This window comes from Leptosomus discolor, chromosome 2 (assembly GCF_034619465.1).
Source record: "Leptosomus discolor isolate bLepDis1 chromosome 2, bLepDis1.hap2, whole genome shotgun sequence".
Taxonomy (NCBI): Eukaryota; Metazoa; Chordata; class Aves; order Leptosomiformes; family Leptosomidae; genus Leptosomus; species Leptosomus discolor.
The window spans coordinates 124,341,644-124,364,718 of NC_141392.1; the positions used below are offsets into that span (position 1 = coordinate 124,341,644).

General features: G+C 47.2%; 1 protein-coding gene across 1 annotated transcript; it reads right to left on the reverse strand.

Annotated features, from left to right (window-relative positions):
• Positions 1 to 1,768: 1,768 nt before the first annotated feature.
• Positions 1,769 to 15,373, reverse strand: LOC104351689 (L-threonine 3-dehydrogenase, mitochondrial). Its single transcript, XM_086461688.1, has 9 exons — positions 15,339 to 15,373; positions 9,692 to 9,893; positions 9,303 to 9,345; positions 7,814 to 7,884; positions 6,913 to 7,062; positions 6,651 to 6,823; positions 5,760 to 5,850; positions 5,016 to 5,285; positions 1,769 to 4,776 (listed from the first exon to the last, which is right to left on the reverse strand). The coding sequence occupies exons 2-9, from the start codon at positions 9,873 to 9,875 to the stop codon at positions 4,637 to 4,639; spliced, it is 1,122 nt and encodes a 373-aa protein (XP_086317814.1). The 5' UTR covers positions 9,876 to 9,893; positions 15,339 to 15,373; the 3' UTR covers positions 1,769 to 4,636.
• Between the last annotated feature and the right edge of the window lie 7,702 nt (positions 15,374 to 23,075).

Genomic DNA, 23,075 nt, shown 5'->3' on the forward strand with positions numbered 1-23,075 from the left:
GCCCCGAGCCATGCTCCTGCCCTGCGGCTAACCCTGGTGCTCTCCTCCCTCCACCTCTCCTAGCCTGAATTCTCTTCCCTGGAGGAAAGCAGAGCTCCCGACAAATGGCACGTTAGAACCTGACTCCGTCCTGAGGAGCAGATGGAGGGGTTTTCCAAAAGCACAGAGGTTAATCGCCCGCAGCCCTCATGCTGTTTCACTGAGGGAAGAAGGTTCCTCCTCTTCTGAACCTCCCTCTGATGTCTTAAGCAGCCAAGAGCAGAAAGCAGCTGCATGGGCTTAAACAAAGGAATTAAGTTTAACATCTTAAGAATTAATCCTTGCAGCAGGACCCAGACCCAGGCAGGGTTTGCATTTCTACCCCAGGCTTGGGTGGCGATTTCCAGCACGACAGAAAGACCCTTTCCCCGGGCCCCGTTTCAAATTCAGCCGTTCGGGTATTAATAGCGCATTGCCACAGAGGCACCGTCGTTCAGTACCGACTTCACAACCCAGGGGAAGCTGAACGAGCGCGCTCCATCAGCACTCCCGCCTCGGGAAGGCGCCGAGCTCCCTCTTTTAAAGCTCCTCAGTGTACGCCTACCGATAACCACGGTGTCAGCATTGCTTCAGCTCCGTGCGTTCCCTCTCCCACGGGAACAGCAAAGCGAGGACGCCGAAGCCAATCGCCGACTCCAAGGTAAGCCAGCGAGAAGTAAATCTGGGAATTAAAAGGAAAAAGGTCAGGAGGCTTTTGGTTTTGCTGCATGGACGTGATTACGGAGTCGAATATTCTTAAACCTCTGAAGAACAGGGTAGAGAGAAAATGGGAAGAGTGGAATAGTTGTTTTTGCAGGGCCTGAAAGGGAACGGTGATCCTCTCCCCAGCGGCTTTGGATGAAGCACTGTCACCTATAGCGCTTATGGAAGCGAGGCTGGGCATGTGGGAACAAGAGTCAAATTAATTATCAAAGAGAAGCAGCCGCAAAGAGCGCCGTGCTGCAACACCCTCACCTGTCCTGCGAGAAACGTAATGGTTGCGTTAGTCATTAAATCGTGGCCGAGTGGAATCCTTCCTCCACAAGAAGTTCCCATCATTAGAAAGTTGAGGTGGAGGAGGAGGGAAAGGCCTTGTTTAACCCAAAGGGAGTGTTTATTCATCCGTTGGGGAGGCAGGGCGGGACCACACGAAGTCATGAGGAGCGCGCCCGTTCTCACTCACGTCTGCCCACACTTCTCCCGCCAACCAACGTTACTGGGTGTGCAACAGCCGGAGCCAAGACCCGCGCAGAAGCGGAAACCAGGACCCTACAGTCTTCCACCCTTGGCGGGTGTTTTTTAAAGCTCCTCCCTCAGAACACCGTTGCTCTTGCCGTTCCAAAGCTGCAGGGATGCAAAGAGAGACAGCAACGCGGCTGAAGGCAGGTCGGCTGGCTTCTCAACGGGAGAAGGCCGAGAAATCTCGAAGCAACAGAGAAATATTTGAAATCCAGCACTTTTGGGGCAGCTGCCGGTCGCAAGCACAAGCCCGTACACCTGCCTGGCGGCTCGCTGAAGATTAAAGGGCAACGACACTGCACTCGCCCGTGTGCAACCGTCTGCTACGCAGAGCAACTGGAATAGAGTTGAACACACCCGTTTGGGAGTCACTGCGCAGGCTGGGGGAGGCGCATCCTCCCCTGTGCTCAAACCACGCATCGCTTCTGCGGCTGAAGAAAAGGCTCGAGCACTAACTGGCATCCTTCATCATCGCTCTGACACGCTCTGAGCAAGGATGACAAAACAAGGATACATCTGCATAGGGTTTTATTAAAGTAGGCATCATCCACCACTCACAATATTTGAAAAAATATTCTTAACAACTTTTTTTTTTTTTTTTTTCCTGAATAGGTAATTTAACAGTGACAGCGCTCAAAATGTCATGAGACAAGTCTCTGCCCAGAAGTCAAACCTCAAATTCAAAAGTTAAGACATTTTGTACCACATCAAATCGGTTTAATACAGGAAATACCGTAACATAGTTACAACAGAAGTTAATGGGGAAGATGGGGGAAAAAAAAAAATACACGTGTCATTGGTCACAGGTTGAAAACCAGAATTTCAAACAGGACTCGGACCACGTAGACATCTCTAATCACCCTCCTGACTATCACGTCCTTGTTACCTCTCAACAACTCTTTGTTAAAATACGGTTTATTTCAGATTTTGCAAAACAGAAGTTTCTTAAATGGCTGCTCGTAAACGAAGTCAGCAACTTTTGGCAGAAAACGAAAAACAAAAACCAGAAACTTTTGTTCAAAATGCCATAGGTTTGAATTTCGCCTTCGCTGCAAAACCTTATCCAAAGCTTTTGTGCAACGCTGCAACCAAGGACAGCGCGTTCCAGAAGGAAGAACATTCCTGCTCTTCACCCTTGTTAGCATTAACTGAAGCTCTGCACACGGGTGAGGGGAGTGGACCCCATGACTTTGAGTGAAGTAAAGAAACGGAGTGAGACCCATCAACAACTCTTTAATTTACACCAATTGTGGAACAGAGGCATCGAGGAGTCCCCAGGGTCTGAATTACGAGAGACTGGAATGGACAAGACACTTCAGCTCGTATTAAAGCCCTTCACCTGAAGGCTCAGTGTAACAGTTTACTAGGAGATAATCCCGTTTTGGCAGGGCAGAGGACAAAACCTGAGCCAGTCTTTCCTTGTAGGGTATGAATGGAAGGCCAACTCTGCTGGCCCGTTGGGCCAAATACTACATTTGAACAATGCGATAGTTACAACAGCGGCCAAAGTTTAAAAACTTGTCTTTTCAGAAACGTAAACGATATAAAAAAAAAAAAAGTTTCAATAACAGGCCACAACCTTAGAGGTTTTTGGGCTTAAATACCTGGGAAACACATACTTTGCCAACAGATGAAACAGTAAGATACATACAAAACCAAGCGGTAAAAGTTTAACAAATGTTTAAAATAACTGGGGTTTCACCACAGAATCTTCATTTGAAGGTTACTTTTCATGAGAAAACAGATTCCCTGCAGCATTCCCTCCTTCACCAAGAGACAGAAATCTGGTCACGTCAGTTGTCCGCTTCCTGAGGCAACGCCGCAGGGTCCCAGCGAGCGCAACAGACTCGCAGCTACCAACGCATCGTCACAGAAAACACAGCAAACAAGTTGTAGGCAAAACCAAAAAGTACTTGAACGTGTTTACCCACACGTGCTATTGGAGTATACCAGGCAAAAGACGGAGAGCTTCACACGGGGAGTTTCCAGTCATCTTGAAAGTGAAAGATATTTTTTCTTCGAAAAAAATTATAAAATCCTAAGCTCCCAGATGCTGTATCTCAAGGCATGCCATAGCTATAGTAGCCACCAGCTCAGATCCACATCCACGGAAACCTGTATTTTACCCAAAATGGCTTTCCCATCTCTCCAGTTTGCCATTTCTCAAAGCTTCCTACGTAACTTTTGAACAGACCTACCTTCCTTGCGTGCATCTACTAAGACTCCCTTGTTCATCCCAGAATCTCCTGCGCATGAAACTCAACGAGCAGAACAGCCCTTAACTGCGGCTAGTAGCTGGTTTCGGCTTCTGGATCCCTCTCTAACGAATAAAAGCGCCTGACAGTGACACATAAATAGCATCTACACAAATAACAGTGCACGCAGAAAACATAGTGAACACGAACAGATTTCAAAGGCTGACTTGACTCTACCGTAAGGCTCCATCATCAGCCCACCTTTAAAACTTGCTCCGGGCAGTGTGTCGTCGTGCTAGCACGGCAAACAACTGGGACAACCAAAAATAGTGCTAATGAACAAGAAACCCATACCTGGGCATTGTCTTCGTGAAATACGCCCCAGATTCACGTACACGTAACGGCTCTTCGGATTTCAGATCTAGCTCCGAGGTTAAACCGAAGGCAGCTGCACTTTCAAAGAACGGGACAAAGCTTGCCTTGCAAACCCTGTTTTTTAAAGCATAATGAAAATACGAGTCCTATTCCCCTTCACATTTATAAGCATTATAAGAATAATGCTACTTTGTATGCCCTACGTATAGAAAAGTGTATGTTTATACAGCACTATATATATATATGTATATAAATAGGAACTATCGACCAAAGTTTGATTTCAAACTAGAATTGCAACGACCCCTGCAATTTGGAAACCTGAAGTAGCTCTTCTGCTCTCGCTTTTGTAAGCAGAGAGCAGAGAGGATCGTATCTTACTGTGATCCGACATTCTCCACCAGGAAAATGAGAAACCTATCGTTAACTTTGCGGGACACGCCCGAAACACCAGGTTTGACAATATTGCCCCACGTTGTTTGCCAAAGAAGAGGCAGGCAGCAGGAATGATTGGAGAGTCATCAGCCAGGAGTAAGTGTGGGGTTTTTTGTTTTGTTTTGTTTTGTTTTCTAGCTGCTTAAGCGTGAAAGTTCCAAGAATTCTGTGTTTGTCATCGGTGCTGTGCTTGAAGACAGTACCAAACGATGTTGTTTATCTAACAGTACATTCCAGCTACAGTATGCTTCTGCCCAACTCTATAGCTACGTACGAAAATTAATAATTGACATGCTCTAAGACTCAGAAAATTATAAACTAATTTAGCCATTTCTTCCTGGTCCTCTGTGGAAATCTGGAAACATCTTACAAGTATTTCAGTTAGCTTGAGCAATCCTGGAGTCAGACCCAAGGAAGCTAAACATCGTAGTCACCAACTCAGGGAGATCATAATCGTGTTTCCAACCCCAATCCCTTCGGGCGTTCCTGTCATCAAAGTTCATTGGCCAGCTGTCAGCTGCAGTGAAAAGAAAGAGGAAACAGGGAGCATGAGGTCTAAGAAAACATTTCTTTAAACTTCAAGACGTATCATCACTGGCCATTTGAACTACCAAAGCTGAATTTCAAAACTATAAGACTCGAACTGTATAGGAGCAATCTGCAAGCACCCAAAAAGAAAAGAAACTCTGTTTTGCCCTTAACATACAGCAATCCAACGTTTTTTTCTTACCCGCTGCCAAGGAGGCCGATACTAACCTATGGCCTGCCTGACTCCATCAACGTCATAGGTCACTTGGAGCTCAGGAACATGCTTCTGCACCTCTTGCGCCAGCTCTTCAGGAGTGAAGCTCATGGCACTGATGTTGTATGTCCTCATGCTCAGGGCCTCTGCAGGAGCCTCCATGACCTCGAGAGTCGCTTTCAGACAGTCATCAATATACATCATCGGGAGCCGAGTGTCTGGCTTCAGGTTGCACTGAAATTTGCCGGTCTTTATGGCATCATGGAAAATCTGGACAGCATAATCTGTGGAAAAGAACAATGGATGGGTGTACTCATCACTCTGTTGTTTGCTTCCTGACAGTCAACAACCCTCAGACCATCCCCTAAGTCTCCTGTGTAAAATCGTGCAGCAGCACTGTTTATCATTTACGTCATACAGCAGGAGTGTAAGTCATTCCGAACCATCCTGACGCTATTTAGCATCTGCACATTGCAGCAAGACAGCAGAGTTGAAAATATTCTTAAAGGAAATGGTCTCAGTGAGTGTAATTAATGCAAAATCTCTCAGGTACTGTTTAAAGGCAAAGACTACAAAATTATGCCCTAGGCTGGAGCGGACAAAAGCGTTGCTGTAATACTGCTGAAATGGCATCTCTACACCGATGTTCCATGCTGCCATAGATGATATTTCTACAAAACTCATGAAAAATAGCTGTATTGGCTTATGGCTTTGCTGTTCTTGCCTGCAACACTGAGAACTAGGCACCAGGCACTCACCAGTCGTTCCGCCGCCAGGCTGAGAGTCAGCAGATATAATTCCCGGATACCTCAGGCAGCGGAAGTCTAGGCCGTACCGGTAATGGTAGTACTAGGGAGGGAGGACAGAAACACAGCTTTACACATCCACACTAGGCCACACAGCTCATCAGTCTGACAGGAGAAAGCTGCCACAGGATGAACCTTCATTCTGCAGTCATCCCATGACAGGGGTGAAAGAAAAGGATCTACTGAACAGTCTCCAGGTAGCTTGTCTCCCTGCTTGCCCTCTTCCAGTTTACACCCGCATCAGTAGATGTGGATTCTGGACATGGACGGGGTTCTAACGTAGGGTCTAGCGTTCAGAAATTGAAAACTCCTACGTTTGTGAGACATTTCAGGTTGATACAGTCTTCAGACCTGCCACTGTCCTCCGCAAATTTGAAGGGTGAGGAAATCAAATGTAAAAATAGCAGCTTCAGCAATGTTATGTTTCTAAAAAACTACAAAGCCAACAGAGAAGGTGTGCGTGTACAGACTCCCACGGCTTTGCCTTTAGAGTCTTCTGGGGAGGGGCAGCAAAAGCCATCATTGCCTAGCATGCTCTCACGGGGTTTGTACGCTGTCATTTACACAACGCCATTCATATTGGCAGGTGAGGCAGTGAGGCCAAAGTCACAAGAACCAGAGAAAGAAATGATATTGAAAGTTAGATGTTTGCCAGCTTCCAATTCTTCGTACTTTTTCCAACAACACTCAAAAGATATTTGTCCTCAAGAGCTGCCTCAGACTACTATTGAGTACTAAAGCCTGAAGGAAGGGGGGAAAAAACCCGCTGCAGTGAGGAATATTACAAAAGCAATGAAATTCCCCCCAAATTTTCATGAAATAAAGAAAATGAAAAATTCTCACTTCTCCCATGAGCTCGGCGTGAACCTTGGAGACTCCATAGATTGTCCTCGGTCTCTGAATGCAGAGATCAGGAGTTGGATCTCGAGGTGAGGTGGGCCCAAAGGCTCCAATAGTGCTTGGAACAAAGAGTCTCAGATTATGCTCAGCTGCAATATCCAGAACATTGTGTAAACCTAGAACAAACAACAGGATTTATCAGAACGTACACTGCACCTTCTGAAGCCTCTGCAGGAGTCATGAACTTGAGACCCTTGTCACATACCTGTAATATTTACAGCTCTGGCCAAAGGGACGTTGGCTTCTCCAACAGCACTGAGCAAAGCGCTATAGTGGAACAGCCACGTTATCCGATTATTCACCACTATCTCCCGTAAATTCTTGTAGTCCAAGATATCCGCGTAGATAAAAGGACCTAGAAGAAATGGAACAAGTAGGAAATTGAATGCCAAGAAGAACAGATGTGAAGAGAAGTTCTACACGGAACTCAAATTGCTGCTTCTTGACCATACCTCTGGTCAGGATTTGACTGCACAGCAGAACGCACACCTAACGGCGGTGTGAATAAATTAGTCATAAGCAGTAGAAATGAAGGGAAACTGCTACCTTCACCTCAACAACAGACTGATGCAGGAACTCCCGTTTTATTCACTCAACAGCGTGAAAACGGGGAACATCTAGCGTACGCTATTCAAATGTCTAAATACATCATTACAGCAATAATAAAGAAAAACTTAGGCACATTTCTAATGAAAATAAAAGAATCCAAAAATCCTACTCAACAGCCACCTTATAAAAATCGCCTGAACGTGGAAAAACAAAGCGCCAATCTCATTTCCAACTTGTTCTCTCCAAAAGAATAAACACATCCCTTTTCACTGCAGGAGCACAACAGCCAAGCTCAACTTGACTCAAGCAGTTATTCCGGTCAACAAAGTGGCAAAGCAACAGTGGAAAAATGCAAAGAAAAATGCTTAGGAAAAGGGAATACTAGACAGAAGAAATCAATGGCTTGGTGAGATTATAAAGCAGGAGGGCATTATCCAGGAGTTTTGAACAGCAACTTGTTCAGTTTAATCCACTTATCATTTAGACTTTGGTAATTAGACTATCAACATCAGAGGGAAAGTCAAGATTTTTTTCCAGACGCTTCCCCAGTCACTTACCACTATAGAAGACATTATCCGCAGGCTTTCTAATGTCAGACAAGATCACGTTGTTCTTTCCAAAGCGTTTCCTGTGTAAAAATACCCACATGGTATTGTGAGTCCACACTCTTCACGATAATTCCTAAGTTGACACACTGCTACTTTGTTTTGCAGGAGCAGTATCAAAAGAACAATAATTTCCACAATGAAATCAGTCATTGCACTAACAAAAAAACCCCAGCGATCCTTTAAATGTCAATATAGCATCTTAGAAAACTAATAAACTACTACTAGTAGCAGTCAGACTGCATAAAGATAGAGAAAGCTTTTTAAAAATAAAAATACGTTAAGACAGACCTTCCTACCCTCTTCTTTCTGAGAATTTTACTCAGAGATAACCTACTGCCCCCTGCAGACTACAAGAAGCCACTGGGCTTGCTGTGACTGCAGCTACTTTTATATCAACCAAGTAAATACAACCGAGGAATCTCTGCCTTGTGCTTTTCTAATCAACACACGGCTGTCGCAGAGAGCAAGTCTGATGGCACTGCAGTACATTCCAGCCTCCCACTACTGGATGATTTTTAAATAGATCACAGAAACGGCAGAAAACATTCAAATGGCCACACGGTGTTCAACGCAGTGAGTTTGCTCAGTTTTGGTCATAGTCCAAATCCGCTGCAATCAACCCTGTCTCCGTGCAAATGACAGATACCCTGGAGCTGGGCAGGCGCGGATAAGGACAACGACATGGACCAGGGAGGGCTCTCAAGAGCATTTTTCATCTCTTGAAAAGATACCATGGAAAAAATAAGGTTAACTGTGTATGTGAGGTGGGGGAACAGAAAGAGCCAGAAGAAATGTATTTTCGATTTACTCCTTTTGCTGCATCAGTTCATCTTTCATCAAATCATAAAAACTTCAAGATCTCGTAGCTTAATCTTTATTTTCATTTGTATTTCACTAAATAGGGCACCTTATTCCTGAAGTCCTTTCACTGCAATTCTCAGAGAGATAGAAGTCAGCAGTTGCAAAGCCCAACAGTTGGGACTACGTATTTTTTCAAGTGGATGTTAGAACTTTTTTCTCTCCTGTAGTACCCACATAAAAATCTATTGAGCGCTCAAATCCAGCCTTATTTGGCCAGACCGAAAAAAGAGAAAGGGAAACCTGACCACCCTCTGGGGATTCAGATTCTGAATACTTCCATTTAACTGGAAGCGAACTGAACTCAGCGGCTAGTCCCTTGGACAAAATTATGTTATTTTGGGAATCGTGACCAATGTACACACAGAAAGTACGTCAGAGAACCTAAACCAAGCACAGGAGTGAAAAATAAAAAGGTGGCGAAAATGTAAAGTTATTTACAAAACTAAGAAGCAAAAAAGAATCTGCAGTTGTCACTAGGATTCTTCTATAAACAGCTTTCCAGAAAATTATTGCTTCTAGAAGTGATGTCTAAAGCCTGAATTCCTGGCTAACAGCAAGTCAGAGGACCATGACATACCTCAGAAGCTTAGCGAGTCCCACTCCAAGCTGGCCAAGACCACCTAAAAGACAACGCACAACAGACAAAAATCAGAGGAAAAAGCGACATCAAAATACAGAGTTCCATTATTACACGTATCACATCAGAAACGAGTACTGGTTTTTGCAGCAAGTCAGAGAGGTTCTACATTGTTCTCAAGGAAAACCCAATGAACTGGTAGATTTCGGGAATAAAAATAGTAGGGAAGTTCACACGGGACTCTGATCTTATCCCCATATGGGAAAGATCATCACAATTCCAGAATATTTTTGAGTGTTTTTGCTTCCAGTCTTCTGGAAGGGAGAAGGGGAGCGAGGGACTCGACTGAGAAGCTGGAGCGGGAATACAGTTATGACAGGAAGGCTGACCTGTGATTAGCACCCGAGGATGATCAGACTCGGCAAAAGAAACCGAGTGAAAGCTAGCATCGGAGGCAACCTGGCGAGGCGAGACTCCAATGCATCGAACGGGCACGATGGAAATCCCACATCCACAACCCGAGCTCTGGAGCAGCTGGCTGACAGCTCTGCTCAAGTTTTTGACAATCGGCATCTTCCTTCTTCGAATATGCTGTGAGAACGAGAGAAAAGATTAGTCGCAAATGACTCAACCCTATTAAATATTTTAAACACCCCCTCAGAAAACTCCGAAGGTTTTCAGAGAAGTTTGATGCAATTCAAGCCCTAGCTGAGAGCCACATCTACTAGAAGCAGCCTGTGAAGTAACATAAATAGAGGCAATGTGTTCACCAGAGTGGAAATATCCACAGCCCCAGCACAGAGTCCAGTCAAACGAATGATGAGAACACAGTTCAAGTTTAGGCCTGTTTAAAACAGTCACTAAAATGATCCCAAGCACAAAAGCCAACAAATACAGAATCCAACGAGTTCAGCTGCTACGATTACACAGCTCTACTGTAGGTACTTTTGAGCGAAAGTTTTGCAGATTGCCATGAAGCAAACCTTCTCAGTATTGCATCAGCAAGATTCAGCTAGTTTTGTAGACTGCCATGAAGCAAACCTTCTTAGTATTGCATCAGCAAGATTCAGCTAAGCCGACGGAGGCAGCAGTAAAACTCTTCAAAGAGATTTGCTCAAACTTAATAGGCGTGATGGACAGTACCCAGGAAGCAAACAAAGGAGAAGCAGTATTTACCCAGAACTCGTGAAAATGTCCTAATTATTTCACAAAAGACAAGACACGATTCACTCATAATAACACACTGCAAAAAAACATCCCTAAGTTACCCCGAGCTACACACAAGTTCTGTTTTCTTTCTCTCCAAAACTTTCATTTCGGGGAAGGAAACGGAGAAGAATGTACCCCAAACAAATCACACATGCATCCACACCTGGTCTTTTCTGAGGTTCCAGTTTACTTCATTCAAATACAATTCTTAAGGCACAATCACTTAAATTCTTCCTTATCCCCCTTCCAACAACTTTTAACTCTTTCCCAACGTACTAGAGTAAGTAAATGCCCTGATGAAAATATATTTCAAACCAGCTTGTTTGAGATTACCCCGTCGAGTCCTTTCTCATGTATGTTCTCGTGGCATATATCATGTAAAGGAGAGTCAGGGAGAAGGAAGGCCACAAGAAATTACAGCAGCTAATTGCTGCAGATGAATGCCAGCATTACCAATTCAAGTACACGCAGAAAAGCAAACAAGTCATTAACATGGGTGTTCCTTTCACTTAGGGCAAAGCACAAGGCTGAGAATTTTCTGATACTTTAGGGAGTGCTAAATACAGAAGACTTGCTAAATTACCTCGCACATGCTTAATACAACACCCCCCCCCAAAGTGCCTTATTAAAAACCACTTTTGCATATTTAAATTGATCAAAGACTTATTCTGAGGTGCATCATCCCCCCCTTAGACTTGTTTGCTCACTTGTTTCCTTGCCTTGGGAAGCATGGCCAATTCCTACCCTTACAAACTGGCCAAGCCTCTGCTGCACCTCACGGCCACCAACCCATCAGAGGGCTCAGTCTCCCCCATGACAGCCTTGATCTACCGAAGCTCCATCTCTCCTGCCGCACTGCTACAGAAGCAAGCGCTCCATCTTCTCTAGGCTTCGCCCAAGTCTCGTGATTCCTTCTTACATACCAACCCCACACACCTACCCCTAACTCCACCTACAAAACTAGAGCAAACAAGCTCTGCCTTGAGCACGGAAGACGAAGCAGCCCCATTTCCTGAGGACTCAATCTCGGAGGTCACTAATTGTTATCTAAGAGGTTATGACATCTTTCTCCTATTGATTAGTACCATTCAGCTTATATTGCTGATGGGCCACCATGATGATGAAGTGATTGGAACATCTCTCCCATGAAGAAGGGCTATGAGAGCTGGGGCTGTTCAGCCTGGAGAAGAGAAGGCTCAGGGGGATCTCATCAATGTACATAAATACCTGGAGGGAGGGTGCAAAGAGGACTGAGCCGGGCTCTTTTCGGTGGTGCCTGGACCAGAGGGCATGGGCACACGCTGAAACACAGGAGGTTCCCTCTGAACATCAGGAAACACTTTTTTACTGTGAGAGTGACCGAGCACCAGCACGGGTTGCCCAGATGTGATGGAGTCTCCATCCTTGGAGATATTCAATAGGCATCTGGACACGGTCCTGGGCAACTGGTTCTGGGCAGCCCCGCTTGAGCAGGGGGTTGGACCAGGTGACCTCCGCAGGCTCCCTCCAGCCACAACCATTCTCTGACGCTCAGCCAAGGCACTAATTTCACTTCCCTCCCCTGCAAGCCTGTCTCCACAACACAGACATGTTCTTGTCGGTTTTGAGACTCGGTCCCTGTCAAGCTTATTTGAAATTAGGCAATAGGTGCAAAAATAGGTGTGCAGGGGAAGAAGGCAGCAGGCAGACATATCCAGACAATACAATCTCACAAGACACGTTTCTCCCTGGGAAACCAGAGTGTTAAAGGGCAGTGTTAGCCATTTAAAGAGCCATGATAACCCCTTCTGGCTTCAGAATGGGATAATAAACAACTCTTATACCACTAAGAGAGACTCATTGGTCTCCGTTGCAGAAAATTTCCCCTTAAAGTACCTGAAAAAGCATTTTGAGCTCTGGAAAAGTACAAACTAAAGTTAGTTGCTACTAAAAATGCCACGCTAGGATCAAATGGGTTTCCCACCTACTGGACTGGCTTCTTCAAACGCACCTGGAGTGAAACCACACAGGCTTAAGCTGAGAATTTACTTGCAAGTCTAGGCTGACTCAAAATAACCACAATTTATACCAGACACCGAAAAAACCCCTGGCTCAACCACACAGCACAGCTGCATGCAAAACCCCCACCTATGACATGCAGTTATTTCTATTTCAGATGCAAAGAGGGGAAAAAACCCCACGGTGTAACTAGCTGTTAAATTCTAAAGTTGGCAACAAATGCACAGATATATAAAGAAATTAATCATACGTCTTGAAAACACTTCCCCAAACCAACCATGCGATAAAGGTAGCTCCAACAGAGTGATTAACTCACAAAAGCAACTTGGACTTCAGAAAAGCCCATTCTGCTCGATCAGCATTTCCTATTTTAAATAACTCCAAGGAGTAATTAACAGCTCTGAACACAAAAAGTACTTATTTAACTGATGTAAAAAAAAAAAAAAACAAAACCCCTTACTTTTTTAGATAGGTTTCCTTGTCTTATATCCCAAAGAGGAATACTTCCGTATCGTTAGGAACCAGAGAGAAAAAAAATTATACGTATATTTTCAATCCTCCCCCCCCATATCAGCTTCTGACTAGTTTTTCAGTCACCGGTGTTACTCACCGACCCAAACTGATTTTAGAAACTGGCTCTTTTGTTTTCTAGATCAAGTAAAATGAGGAAGTTTTACCCTGAAATAGGAAAGTTATTTCCCCCACCCTACTAATTTAAACTAACAACCAACGCTAATGTCAAAGATTAAGCAATACACGCCGGAATTTTTCCTCCTCTGTACTCACCTATCCCTCAGCTGGTGACAGGGCAGAAGCAGAGTGGAGATGGCAATTTATAGGACACTGCCTCTTTTGAAAGCCAATCAAAAGCTGGCAGAAAGTAGGAGTTGTCCTACACCTTAAAAAAAAAAAAAAAAAAAAAAAAAAAAAGTATGCGGGTGAGAGCAGCAGCAGCCAGGGATATCACTTGTGATTTGGAAATGCCTGTAACTCTGCGATAGGCAGAGGACTCGGAAGCTATGCAACCCGCTCCTTTAACTAACAGAACCCTACAGCCCAGGGTCATCTCTGAAGGACGGGTTTTCAACTAATGGGTTGCAGCGCAATGGATTCGTATAAAGCAAACACACGTACAAAGGTAAAGCAATAATCTCCCTTGGATAGCAGGAAGTTTCTGAGTTTTGTAAGAAGATTAAAGCACGGGGAGAGGGAAAAGAGGGGGGGGAAGAAACAGGTTCATAAAATGGCATTTAGCAAGATACCTGCCAACTGCTGTCCCCTTGCAAGATGTCCAGAGTGTTACATAAGCAGCAAGCACCTGCTGCTCACGTAAAAGACAAAAATGTATTTCTAGAAGCCAGTAGTTTCTTATGTATTAGTTATTAATAGAGCGTTACGGTGATGAGAAAGATAAGAAACTCGTGGGTTTGGTCTGGAAAAATCCCATGACAGTCAGCTTCAAAGAAAAGGAGAAAGAAGGAGGAGAGAAACGTCAGAATCAAACCCCAAATCTCCCAAAGCATTTCTGGGGGCTGCACAGCTGCTGTGGGGTGCTCCTCCACAGAGCTAACCAGAGAGGTCCAAAACTTGCTTCTTTCAAAGAAAGTTAAGATCCTCTTTAGGGCAGGGGATCTTGCCGGTTGCCCACCACTAGTACTTTGAAAACGACCAACATCCTTGGGCATATGGTTGCCACCAACACGCTGAACTCAAAAGCTATCGATCTCAACTCATGTCTGTCTCCAAAACCACACAGTTTCTGGTTCAGACCTGAAGACAGGCTTATGCACTGGAAAGCTCCACTATTTTTTCTAATTGTACCGAGAAGAGCTCGAGTGGAAAGATACTGCCCGCCCTGGGCACCCCGAAGATGAAACGCACGCCACCCTGCCTGTCCCACGGGAAAGCCTTACTCCCTGGTGCCCAAATGCTGCCGACTGCACAGTCCATCGGATCTCGGCATTTTGGAGCGCTCAGGCTGCAACAACTAGGGGATACCCTCAACAATCAATGCAGCCTGGATAACGGAACAGACCAAAGCCACTACACGTCCCCTGCCGGCATCTGCTCCGGTTCAGAGAGCCCCAAACTGGGGTTAAGGGGTCCCTGCGTCCCTCCCTCTGTCCCCTGACGTGGTGGCTGTGCCTGGGCAGGGCAGAGGGGTGGCCGGGCTTGGGCTGCTCTCTCTTGGCCAACCTCAGTTCAAATAACCTTGACACACAGGCACACGGGCGGCCTCGGCGGCTCGCTTTACAGCGGTGACGCACGACGCCGTGCCCCTCGCCAAGGCTGCCAAGGAACGACGTCAGCCTGCAACGCCAAGGGACCGGCTACAAACCTGACCTCAGCAAACCCACCCCCCACCCCCCCCCAAAAAAATAAAAATAGAAAAGTCAGATTATATCAGCTACCGAACAGCTGTAGAAGCCGATAAGGAAAGATCGGCTTCACGACGGGCCTCCACCGATAAGGCTGGTGCGAGTGACGCCCCCGGAGGAAACCCGCCATCCCACGTCAGCTCCTCGGTGCGGCGCCAAAAAGGGCCCAGAAAGGGCTTGAAGAGCAACGCGCCGCTCCCATCCCCGGCCCCCAACGGCACCTCACGCCGTGGCTCCCGGGAAGGCTGGCGGGGATGGGGATGGGGGACAGCCGGCTCCCTCCCCGGGCAGGGCCCGGTCCCCGCCCCCGGCGATGAGGCGAGGCAGAGCGGGAAGCGGCGCCCGCCGCCCCTCAGGCGAGCGGCCGTTGCGGGCAGCGCCCCCCCCCCGCCCCCTCCTTCCCCCACCTCATTCATTCAGGCCCGGCCCGGTCCCACGGCCCCGCGCTCACCCGCGGACCCCGCCGAGCTCCCGCCGCGCTCCCGCCGCCGCCTCCTCCGCTCCCCGCCGCCGGCTCCCGGTGCCGCCCGGCGCCGCGCCCCAGAGGCTCCAGGAGCGATGGAGGGAGGCGGGGCTGAAGCCTGACGTCACCGCCTGCCGGGGAGGAGATTGGGGAGTAAGGGGGGGGGGAGGGGGTGTGCGGATGTGACGTGAGAGCAGCTCCCTGCAGGCGTGATGTCATGCCTTGTGATGCGCGTCGCTTCCGGCGAAGGGGGCGGCCATCCCGCCGGCCTAGGCCCGGCGGGGCGCAGAGGACGGAGCCTCCCTCGCCTCGGTGGGGACACCGGGGAGGCACCAATACACGAGGTCCCCCAGAGGCGTGAGGGCAGCGGCCACCGGCCACGCCGCGGTATGACGGCATGGCGATGGCGCTGGCCGAGGCCCCGCGGGCGGAGATTCAGGATGCGCGTCGGTACGAAGGCCTGAGGCAAGGGGAGCCGCGGTGGCCGCTTTGCCGATGCCACCGAAAACAGTATTTCTAACGGCACAGCATCCTCCGTATCGGGCTGTCGCAAAGCCTGTCTGGGCAGGACAGGTTCAAGATACGGTGAAGAAACTTCTCTGGGGGATTGGGTGACCTGTTGCTCAGCTCCGTGAGCAGGATGAGTGCAGCTGTTGATGGTCCCTCTGTGTGAGAGGAAAGTCCGGCAACCAGCGTCTTTTGCCACAGAGAACCTTTTGATTAAACAGCCATTGAAGAGGGTATGGCAAAATGGTGAGTTCGGCAGGATTTGTACGCTTGGGCACAAAACTGTTTGATGATCAGCGTACAGGTGGAAAGTTCTTCTGCCTCCAAGAAGGAATTCATATGGAGGTTCAAGAGCAGGTTCATTTATCAGTTAAAATGCCAGAAAGGCTTTTCAGTATTAAAAAAAAAAAAAAAAAAAAAATTAAAAATGAGAAGCTTCATGCAGAAGATAAAAGGGGAAAGTCCTCTAAGATCACGGTAACTATGTTCTGTGGTAGTCAATGGCAGAACACTGCTAGCAAGACTTCAGGAATAAATAAAGTGTTAGTCATTTACCCTTCTGCATGGAGGAGGACGAAAAAGCAAAAGCTGAAGGTGTTTTATCTCCCCTCTTACCCACTGTGAACAGTTTAAGCTCTGTTTATGGGCAGAAATTAGGCAAGATGGAAAGACTATAATCTGCAAAACACTGTAAAGTACAACAGACTTCAGGAAAGATAGGTGACATTTCAAAAAGATACGCTTAAATGTGAAATCCAGGCCAAAGGAAAAGGTTGGTTTGCCTTCAGGAGCAAACCAGTTTATACCGTTCGCCTTCAGGAGCACCTTCAAACACAAAGTACTGCTGAGAGTGAGGGTAAACATGACTCAAGCACTAATCATTCTTAAAACAGAAACTGATAAGAATCAACACCACACAAAAAAATGATTCCATTGTACGGATAACAATCAAGTGGCTCCAGCCAACAGGAAGGACCTACACTTAACAAATGTAATTCCCGCACTTAGCTTCCTTGTGCCTCAATGTTCTGCTTATAATAAATGGCCTTGAAAAACTGCCCTTTTGTAGAGAGCAGTTGGTCTGAAAAGCTCTGTGAGGTCCTCATCTGCTCCTTGCTGCGGTTAGGCTGCGATTGCTCATCGCTCAGTGAACTGAACTAAGAATATAAAAGCAACCACAGCAAATCAAGCAAAGACCATCCTAGTCCTTTTTTTTTTTTCCCCTCCTTCTGTCTCTAACAGCAACTCTTTCCCCACAATACTCTCACAGACCTCTGTGATCTACAGCTGAAGGACTGCCTGAACCAGACATGGTATCTTCACGTTCAGAATATTTGCAGTCGCTCATCATTAAGGTTTTTCTCCTCCACAAACCCACCCATACGCTTTTCAAACTCAAGTTAGCTTGTAGTATCCACGCTGGATAATATGCCTGCTTCATGTATAATTTTGTGCCCTCTAATTATGTGTAGCTTAGCTGTTACATAACAATCCCCAACCTGCCTGCCAAGGGGTGAAACTCATAAGCAGGAGGGAAGGGGAAAAAAAAAAAAAAGTCTTATAAATATCTCTGTGGCAAGCTAATCTTATCTCAAAGCCTTTGTTCATCAAGATTGCTCGGGGAGCTAATGTTATTTACGGCTGTGAAAGATAGAAGTGTTTGGAATAAAGATGAAAAAAAAAAGGTGGTAGTTGTTTGCCAGAAGTACAGCTCAGAAAGCAAGCCAGAAGAAAGGAGGAGGAGGGTCTGGAGCTGTGGAAGCTCTTTGTACAGCTGCTGCTGGAAGTGAGAAGACTTATGAGGACTGGCTCAAGAAAAGGAGGAATCGGTCAACTTCTGTCTGAAAGGAGGCATTGCTGACTGCATCCCTTGCTTAGGACTTGCCGTGGTCCATCAAATCAATGATCCATCAAACACAGCGTCCGGTTTGCCCGCAGCTTGTCCTCGTTGTCCTTCAGAGGACATTCCGTTGATCCACATAGTCACGATGTTCCCCTGAGAAGGGGAACAACACACAAGCTTCCCCTGCCAGCAGCACCTTACGCCGTCAGAAGTCACCTACTCCCTCAGCCAGAAACAGCAGGAGAACCTTGATTTAGAAGTGGGATTCCCATATCGAGCCCTGCTTCCTGGGCTGCAAAACCCCAGCACACTAGAATGCTGCTAGGAGTTTCGGAAAGTGTGACATGGGATCAGATTTAAGTCCAAATACTTTGCACAAACTGCTCCAGGCTCTAATCCCTCCTGCTCATTAAAAACTTCCTGCTACATACAGCTTTACCAGTGGTCTAGGAGTGCCTAGACTGCTTCGAACCGTGTCCTGTTACTGGGTTTCTGCAGTTTTGGCCAAGTAAGGCCCCTCTAGAAGGGTGTTCAGCCAGCAACCCCCAAGAAACGTGCAACGTTGTCCTCGCTGCCTCCATACAGAGTTAGGGCATTATCTCATCGATCCGGGGAGTGGCTGCGTGTCAGCCCCAACAGGTGGGACTGCCCTTCCGCGGGCTGTCTGCAAACAGACAGACAGTTCCGGACATTTGCTCTAAGTAAACGAGGCAGAGGTGGGGTGGGGAGGAGAAGTACAACAGGTGGGGCAACAAGTAGCACGTGATGGGCTGAGAAACAGAAGAGAAGGAGACTGTCCTGGTTTGAGCTAAACTAGAACTAATTCTGTTTTAGCGCTTTAACTTTTCAGTTCAGTCTCCTCTAACTAACGGCACTTTCTGAAACCAACAGCACGTATTTCCAGACAGCGACTGCTCCCAGCAGTGATAAGGCCTGAAGTTTGCAGTCAGTACCAAGGAATGGTGTGCAGAGAGGCCTTTGATTATGCTTGTTCTTCTAGCGACCAAGGTCACTGCTGAGTCTTGTACCCGTGTTGGGGTGTGGGAGGGAAAAGGGTCCCCAGCCCGAAAAAGGCCGCCCCTGCAGGGAGGAGCGAACCGGGCAGGGGACCCAAACCTGACCCACAGAGTGTTCCACCCCACGGACGGCACGGTCAGTGGAAAGCTGAGGGGTCACCAGGGTCAAGCTCTCTTCTTCGATGGCCGACACCTGAGGAGGGCTCTGTCTGTCCTTCTGTCGTTGATCCCGATCCGTGCGTCCCTGAATCCAGTGCCTGAGTCCAGCTCCTGCACCCCATCCCTGTCTGCTGCCCAGTCCAGCCTGGGACTGCCCCAGTGCCAGCCCTGCAGCGTGGTGGGGACGTATCACCATCAGGGTGGGGGGAGTTGGGTTCGGTATTGGTTATTATTAAATATTTCATTATTTTCTTCTTATTATGTTTTCTTTTATTGTTATTGTTTCATTAAAGCTGTTTTAGTTTTCTTTTCCAAACCGTGACGTCTCTTTCCCTTGTTCTCTCTCTCCCTTCCCCTTCTGGGAGGGCAGAGGGGTTAATAGAGAGCGTCTGTCATTCGTTAGTGGCCGGCCCAGCCTCAACCCTTGACAGACACTCAACACTGAGGAGGGCAAAGGAGCGCAGAGAAGCTATGAAGAGACAGAATGAAGGACAGCATTGGAGAAGACAGGCAGACCTAGTGTACGGAGGTCCCAGAGGACTGTACGAGCTGGCTGCTGTGTGCACTCACTTCTCACTGGAGTCTTAGCAGCCTTTCCAGGAGAGTTCACTGCGGGCTTCACTCCACAACTTTCCTGTTAGGCTACCAGTCAGAGAGGCACCAGCAGAGATCCCGCTGTCTGAGGTAACACACCTCCTTTGCGCAATCCCAGGCCAGCAGGCACTCATGGGGGGCCTTCTGGGCCCTCATTTTACCCCCAAGGGAGCCCTTTGCTCCAGCTACCTGTGCACCTCCCTGTCACGTGGAAAGACAAAACACGGGTGCAAAAGTGCAAAGGAGATGGACATTGCGTGATGCAAACTGTAACCTGAAACAAGGGAGACTGTCCAGAGGCCTTGCACACAGATGGCTATCTAGGCAGGACCAGCTCGCAAGGCATCTGACACCCCAGAGCCCACTTTACAGGGGCACATTTTGGGGTAAGAAAAGGATTTGTGGAAGTTGCTTTCTCTGTTGTTGACGTGAAACACCTAGGCAGGTGCTTCAAATGGAGATCGTTTCCCCAGAAAGGAAAATGAGGAGGCAGAATTTATAAGCAAGAAGCAGAGCTCCAAAACCTTAGCACAAAGAGCTTTGGAGGACAGGGGGAGGGAAGACACAGGACTGCATTTTCTTCAGAATGCTTGTCAGCTCACAGAACACATTCCCGTGGTTGAGATCCAAAAATGTTGAACCTGGGTTAAGAACCCATGAAGCATTCAGTCTTGCACTCTTGTCCTGTATAGAAATTTACCAGTCAAGTTCCAAAACAGCATAAAAATAAATGTCTCCAATGGTAAGCGCCATCCTATCCCAGCACAATATACCTGATATCAAGTGAATTCCCTTTCTAAGACTATTTTAGTTTTCACTTGTAGAGTCTACAGTACCTGAGCGTTAGCCTTACCCCAGAGTCTAACGCTCAGTGGGATCCTTGCTGTGGACACGCAGCTCCACTAACTTTATTCTCTACACGGCCTCCTGCTTAGAAGAGCAAGTATGTTGATAGGGTGAGTTGTCTTCTTGGAATAGCTACGCCCATCTCCTGCACAAAATCAGCTGGCAGACTCTCTCTCATGATATGCTAGAAGCTGCCCAGGAGTTTGCTGAACAGCTGTCCCCTGGGGCTGTGAACGCGAGCGTGTGTACTGATAGGCTGCCTCGCCAGTTCTGAAGCACGGTGTCCTACCTGTCAGGCTGTGCAGACAGCACAAACACAACGATTCCTACAGCCCCTGTTCCAGCGAAGAGCCTCTGCACTGAACAAAGTCCCCCCTACGTTGGTTTCTGCACCTCAGACCAACCAGGTGACTCTGCTGGGCCGAGGCATCCGTTAGTGAGGCCAATTAGGACTTTGCATATACAGGAGGTGCTAGCCTTGATGGGGAAGGGGAAGCCACCTCCTTGCTCTTTTAGGAAGCACAACCTTGCTCAGAAACACCATAGAACCTGACGGGTCCTACCTTGCCAGTGGGCTGGTGACCTCGGTAAGAGTGGGAACACTGGAAACCCCAGTCTAAAGGGAGAAAACTCTTAGCAGCTCTTCATCCAGAAGAGCCACTGGAAGGGATGCAAAGGCAGCAGAGGAAGTTTGAAATGTGAAGGTGACAATTAGCAACAGAAAGTTCAGTTAGGTACTACAGCCCTCCAGTGTCTGGGCAGTCAAGGACCTGGTGATACAGCCTAGGAGAGCCAGTGTTATCTGTAACGAGCTGCAGTCCTGGCCGGGAGCGTGGATGGCGCAGAACAGCCCTTGAGCACATGGACGGAACCAGGCAAGGCTCATGGGAAGGAGGGAGAACAAGCTATAGCTTTTCAGCAAGAAACTGGACCCAGGTGACACAATGAAGATGCTAGCAGATTCTTCCACGACCAGATCACTCACCTGGGTAAACCTACAGAGCCATACTGATCTACACCCACTGAGAACAGCAGGTGATCCACCATATTTATTGATGAACGCTGGTTTGGACCCCAATTCTGCCCGCAGACAAGTATATGTAATTCCCACAAGAGGCAGGAGTTTAGGACTGTAACATGTATCTTTGGGAGAAAAAAACCACAAACAAACATGTCGGGGGAAGGACGTTAGAGAGTCTCCACGCAAGGAAGAAGTGGTACAGCCTGCTTCATTTTATTTCTCCTATAAATATTCATAGAAAATGTGTTGCTGGGGTTATCGCTGTATGGGATCATACTGATGTGAAAGTAGTGCCGAGAGGCCGGCTCAGAGGACCCAGGCAAACTGGAGAACACAGCGAGACATGATATGATCACCAGAGGACAGAGCCCTGTAGCACTACTAATAGTGATGTATTACTCTGTTTTTTTCTACAAGCCTTTGCCGCTGCCCGCTGTCAGGAGACAGGTTAATAAGGAAATGGACTTCTGCCTTGACTTGGTAAGGTCTTATGTCCCTCCAACCATAGCAGCCAGCCCTAACGAATACATTGTCAATTCTAGATACAAGTTCCTGCCATGTCCCAATGTACCATGGTAGCCACAGTCACCAAGGAAGGAGACTGACCTTCGCTTTGATGACAGCGCAACCACCCAGAACGTGAAAAGAAGAAACAGCCTCTCCCCGTGGCGCCAAACTGATTTATTTAACCCTGATGTTCATCATCGCCAACAGATCTGACACAGGCTGCGCTTGTGCACAAGAAAGCGTCACATTGTGTTGGCAGGCAAAGGAGAACCTCGTACTGATCAAAGTCAGTTGTAATCTTCCCTCTCTGAGTGACTGGCCTTGCTTTTGGACCCAAGATAAACGTCACACTGGATTGCCATTTCCTTGGAGGAGAATAGATACAGAAGATTTTAGTTCGAAGCCAGTCTTTTTACTTAAAAGAATGAGCTTGATGCTCTTTGGTTCAATTAGATTTGCCTTGTCTTGGCATTTCTTGTTTGTTTGGGTTTTTTTGTTTGTTGTTTGTGGGTTTGGTTTGGTTTTGTTTTCGTGAGGGCTGAAGCAGTGTGTGAACCATGGATGCCTCATAGTTAAGATCATTCACCTGGCATCATTCTGGTTCTTGTGAGCTCCTGCAAAGTGAAAACGCAGGTGTTAGCCCTTCAGGGAGCCTGAGAAGGAGACATGTTTCTGCTGATAGCATCTTCTAGCCCGGCTGTTTAACCCTCCGTGTAAGATCACTGCCTGAAAAATAACATTTTCTCCAGGCAGGCTGGTCAGAGAAAGCAAGAGTTTCTGCAGCAGGTTTTACTCCAGCACTGGGTGCAGAAATCTTGGGGACTGCAGTGGCCGCAGTCACACTTCTCTACGTAAGGGCAGCGTACAGCATCTTGCACCATAACAGACCAGGATAAAGCCTTCAGCTGCTTCTGGGGGGCTGCGTTCTTGTAATCAACACCTTTTTGTGAGCACAGGATAGCAATCCTGCAAGGGCAGCTCCCGTTAAGAGACAGGCATTTCTCCACCACGATGTGAGACACATGAATACTGCTAATGCACTGATAGAACATACTTTGTCTGCTTTCTTTTATATCCACGATGCTAATTTCCACACTTACGATGACAGGTTTTACAAAGAGAGATGAGACACAGTTAATGACAGTCCGGAGCAACAAGAATTATCAAAAAGCTGGGAAAAGGGGAAAGGAACAGAGTGCAGCAAAGGGCAGAAGTGGCTGGAGGAGACAAGG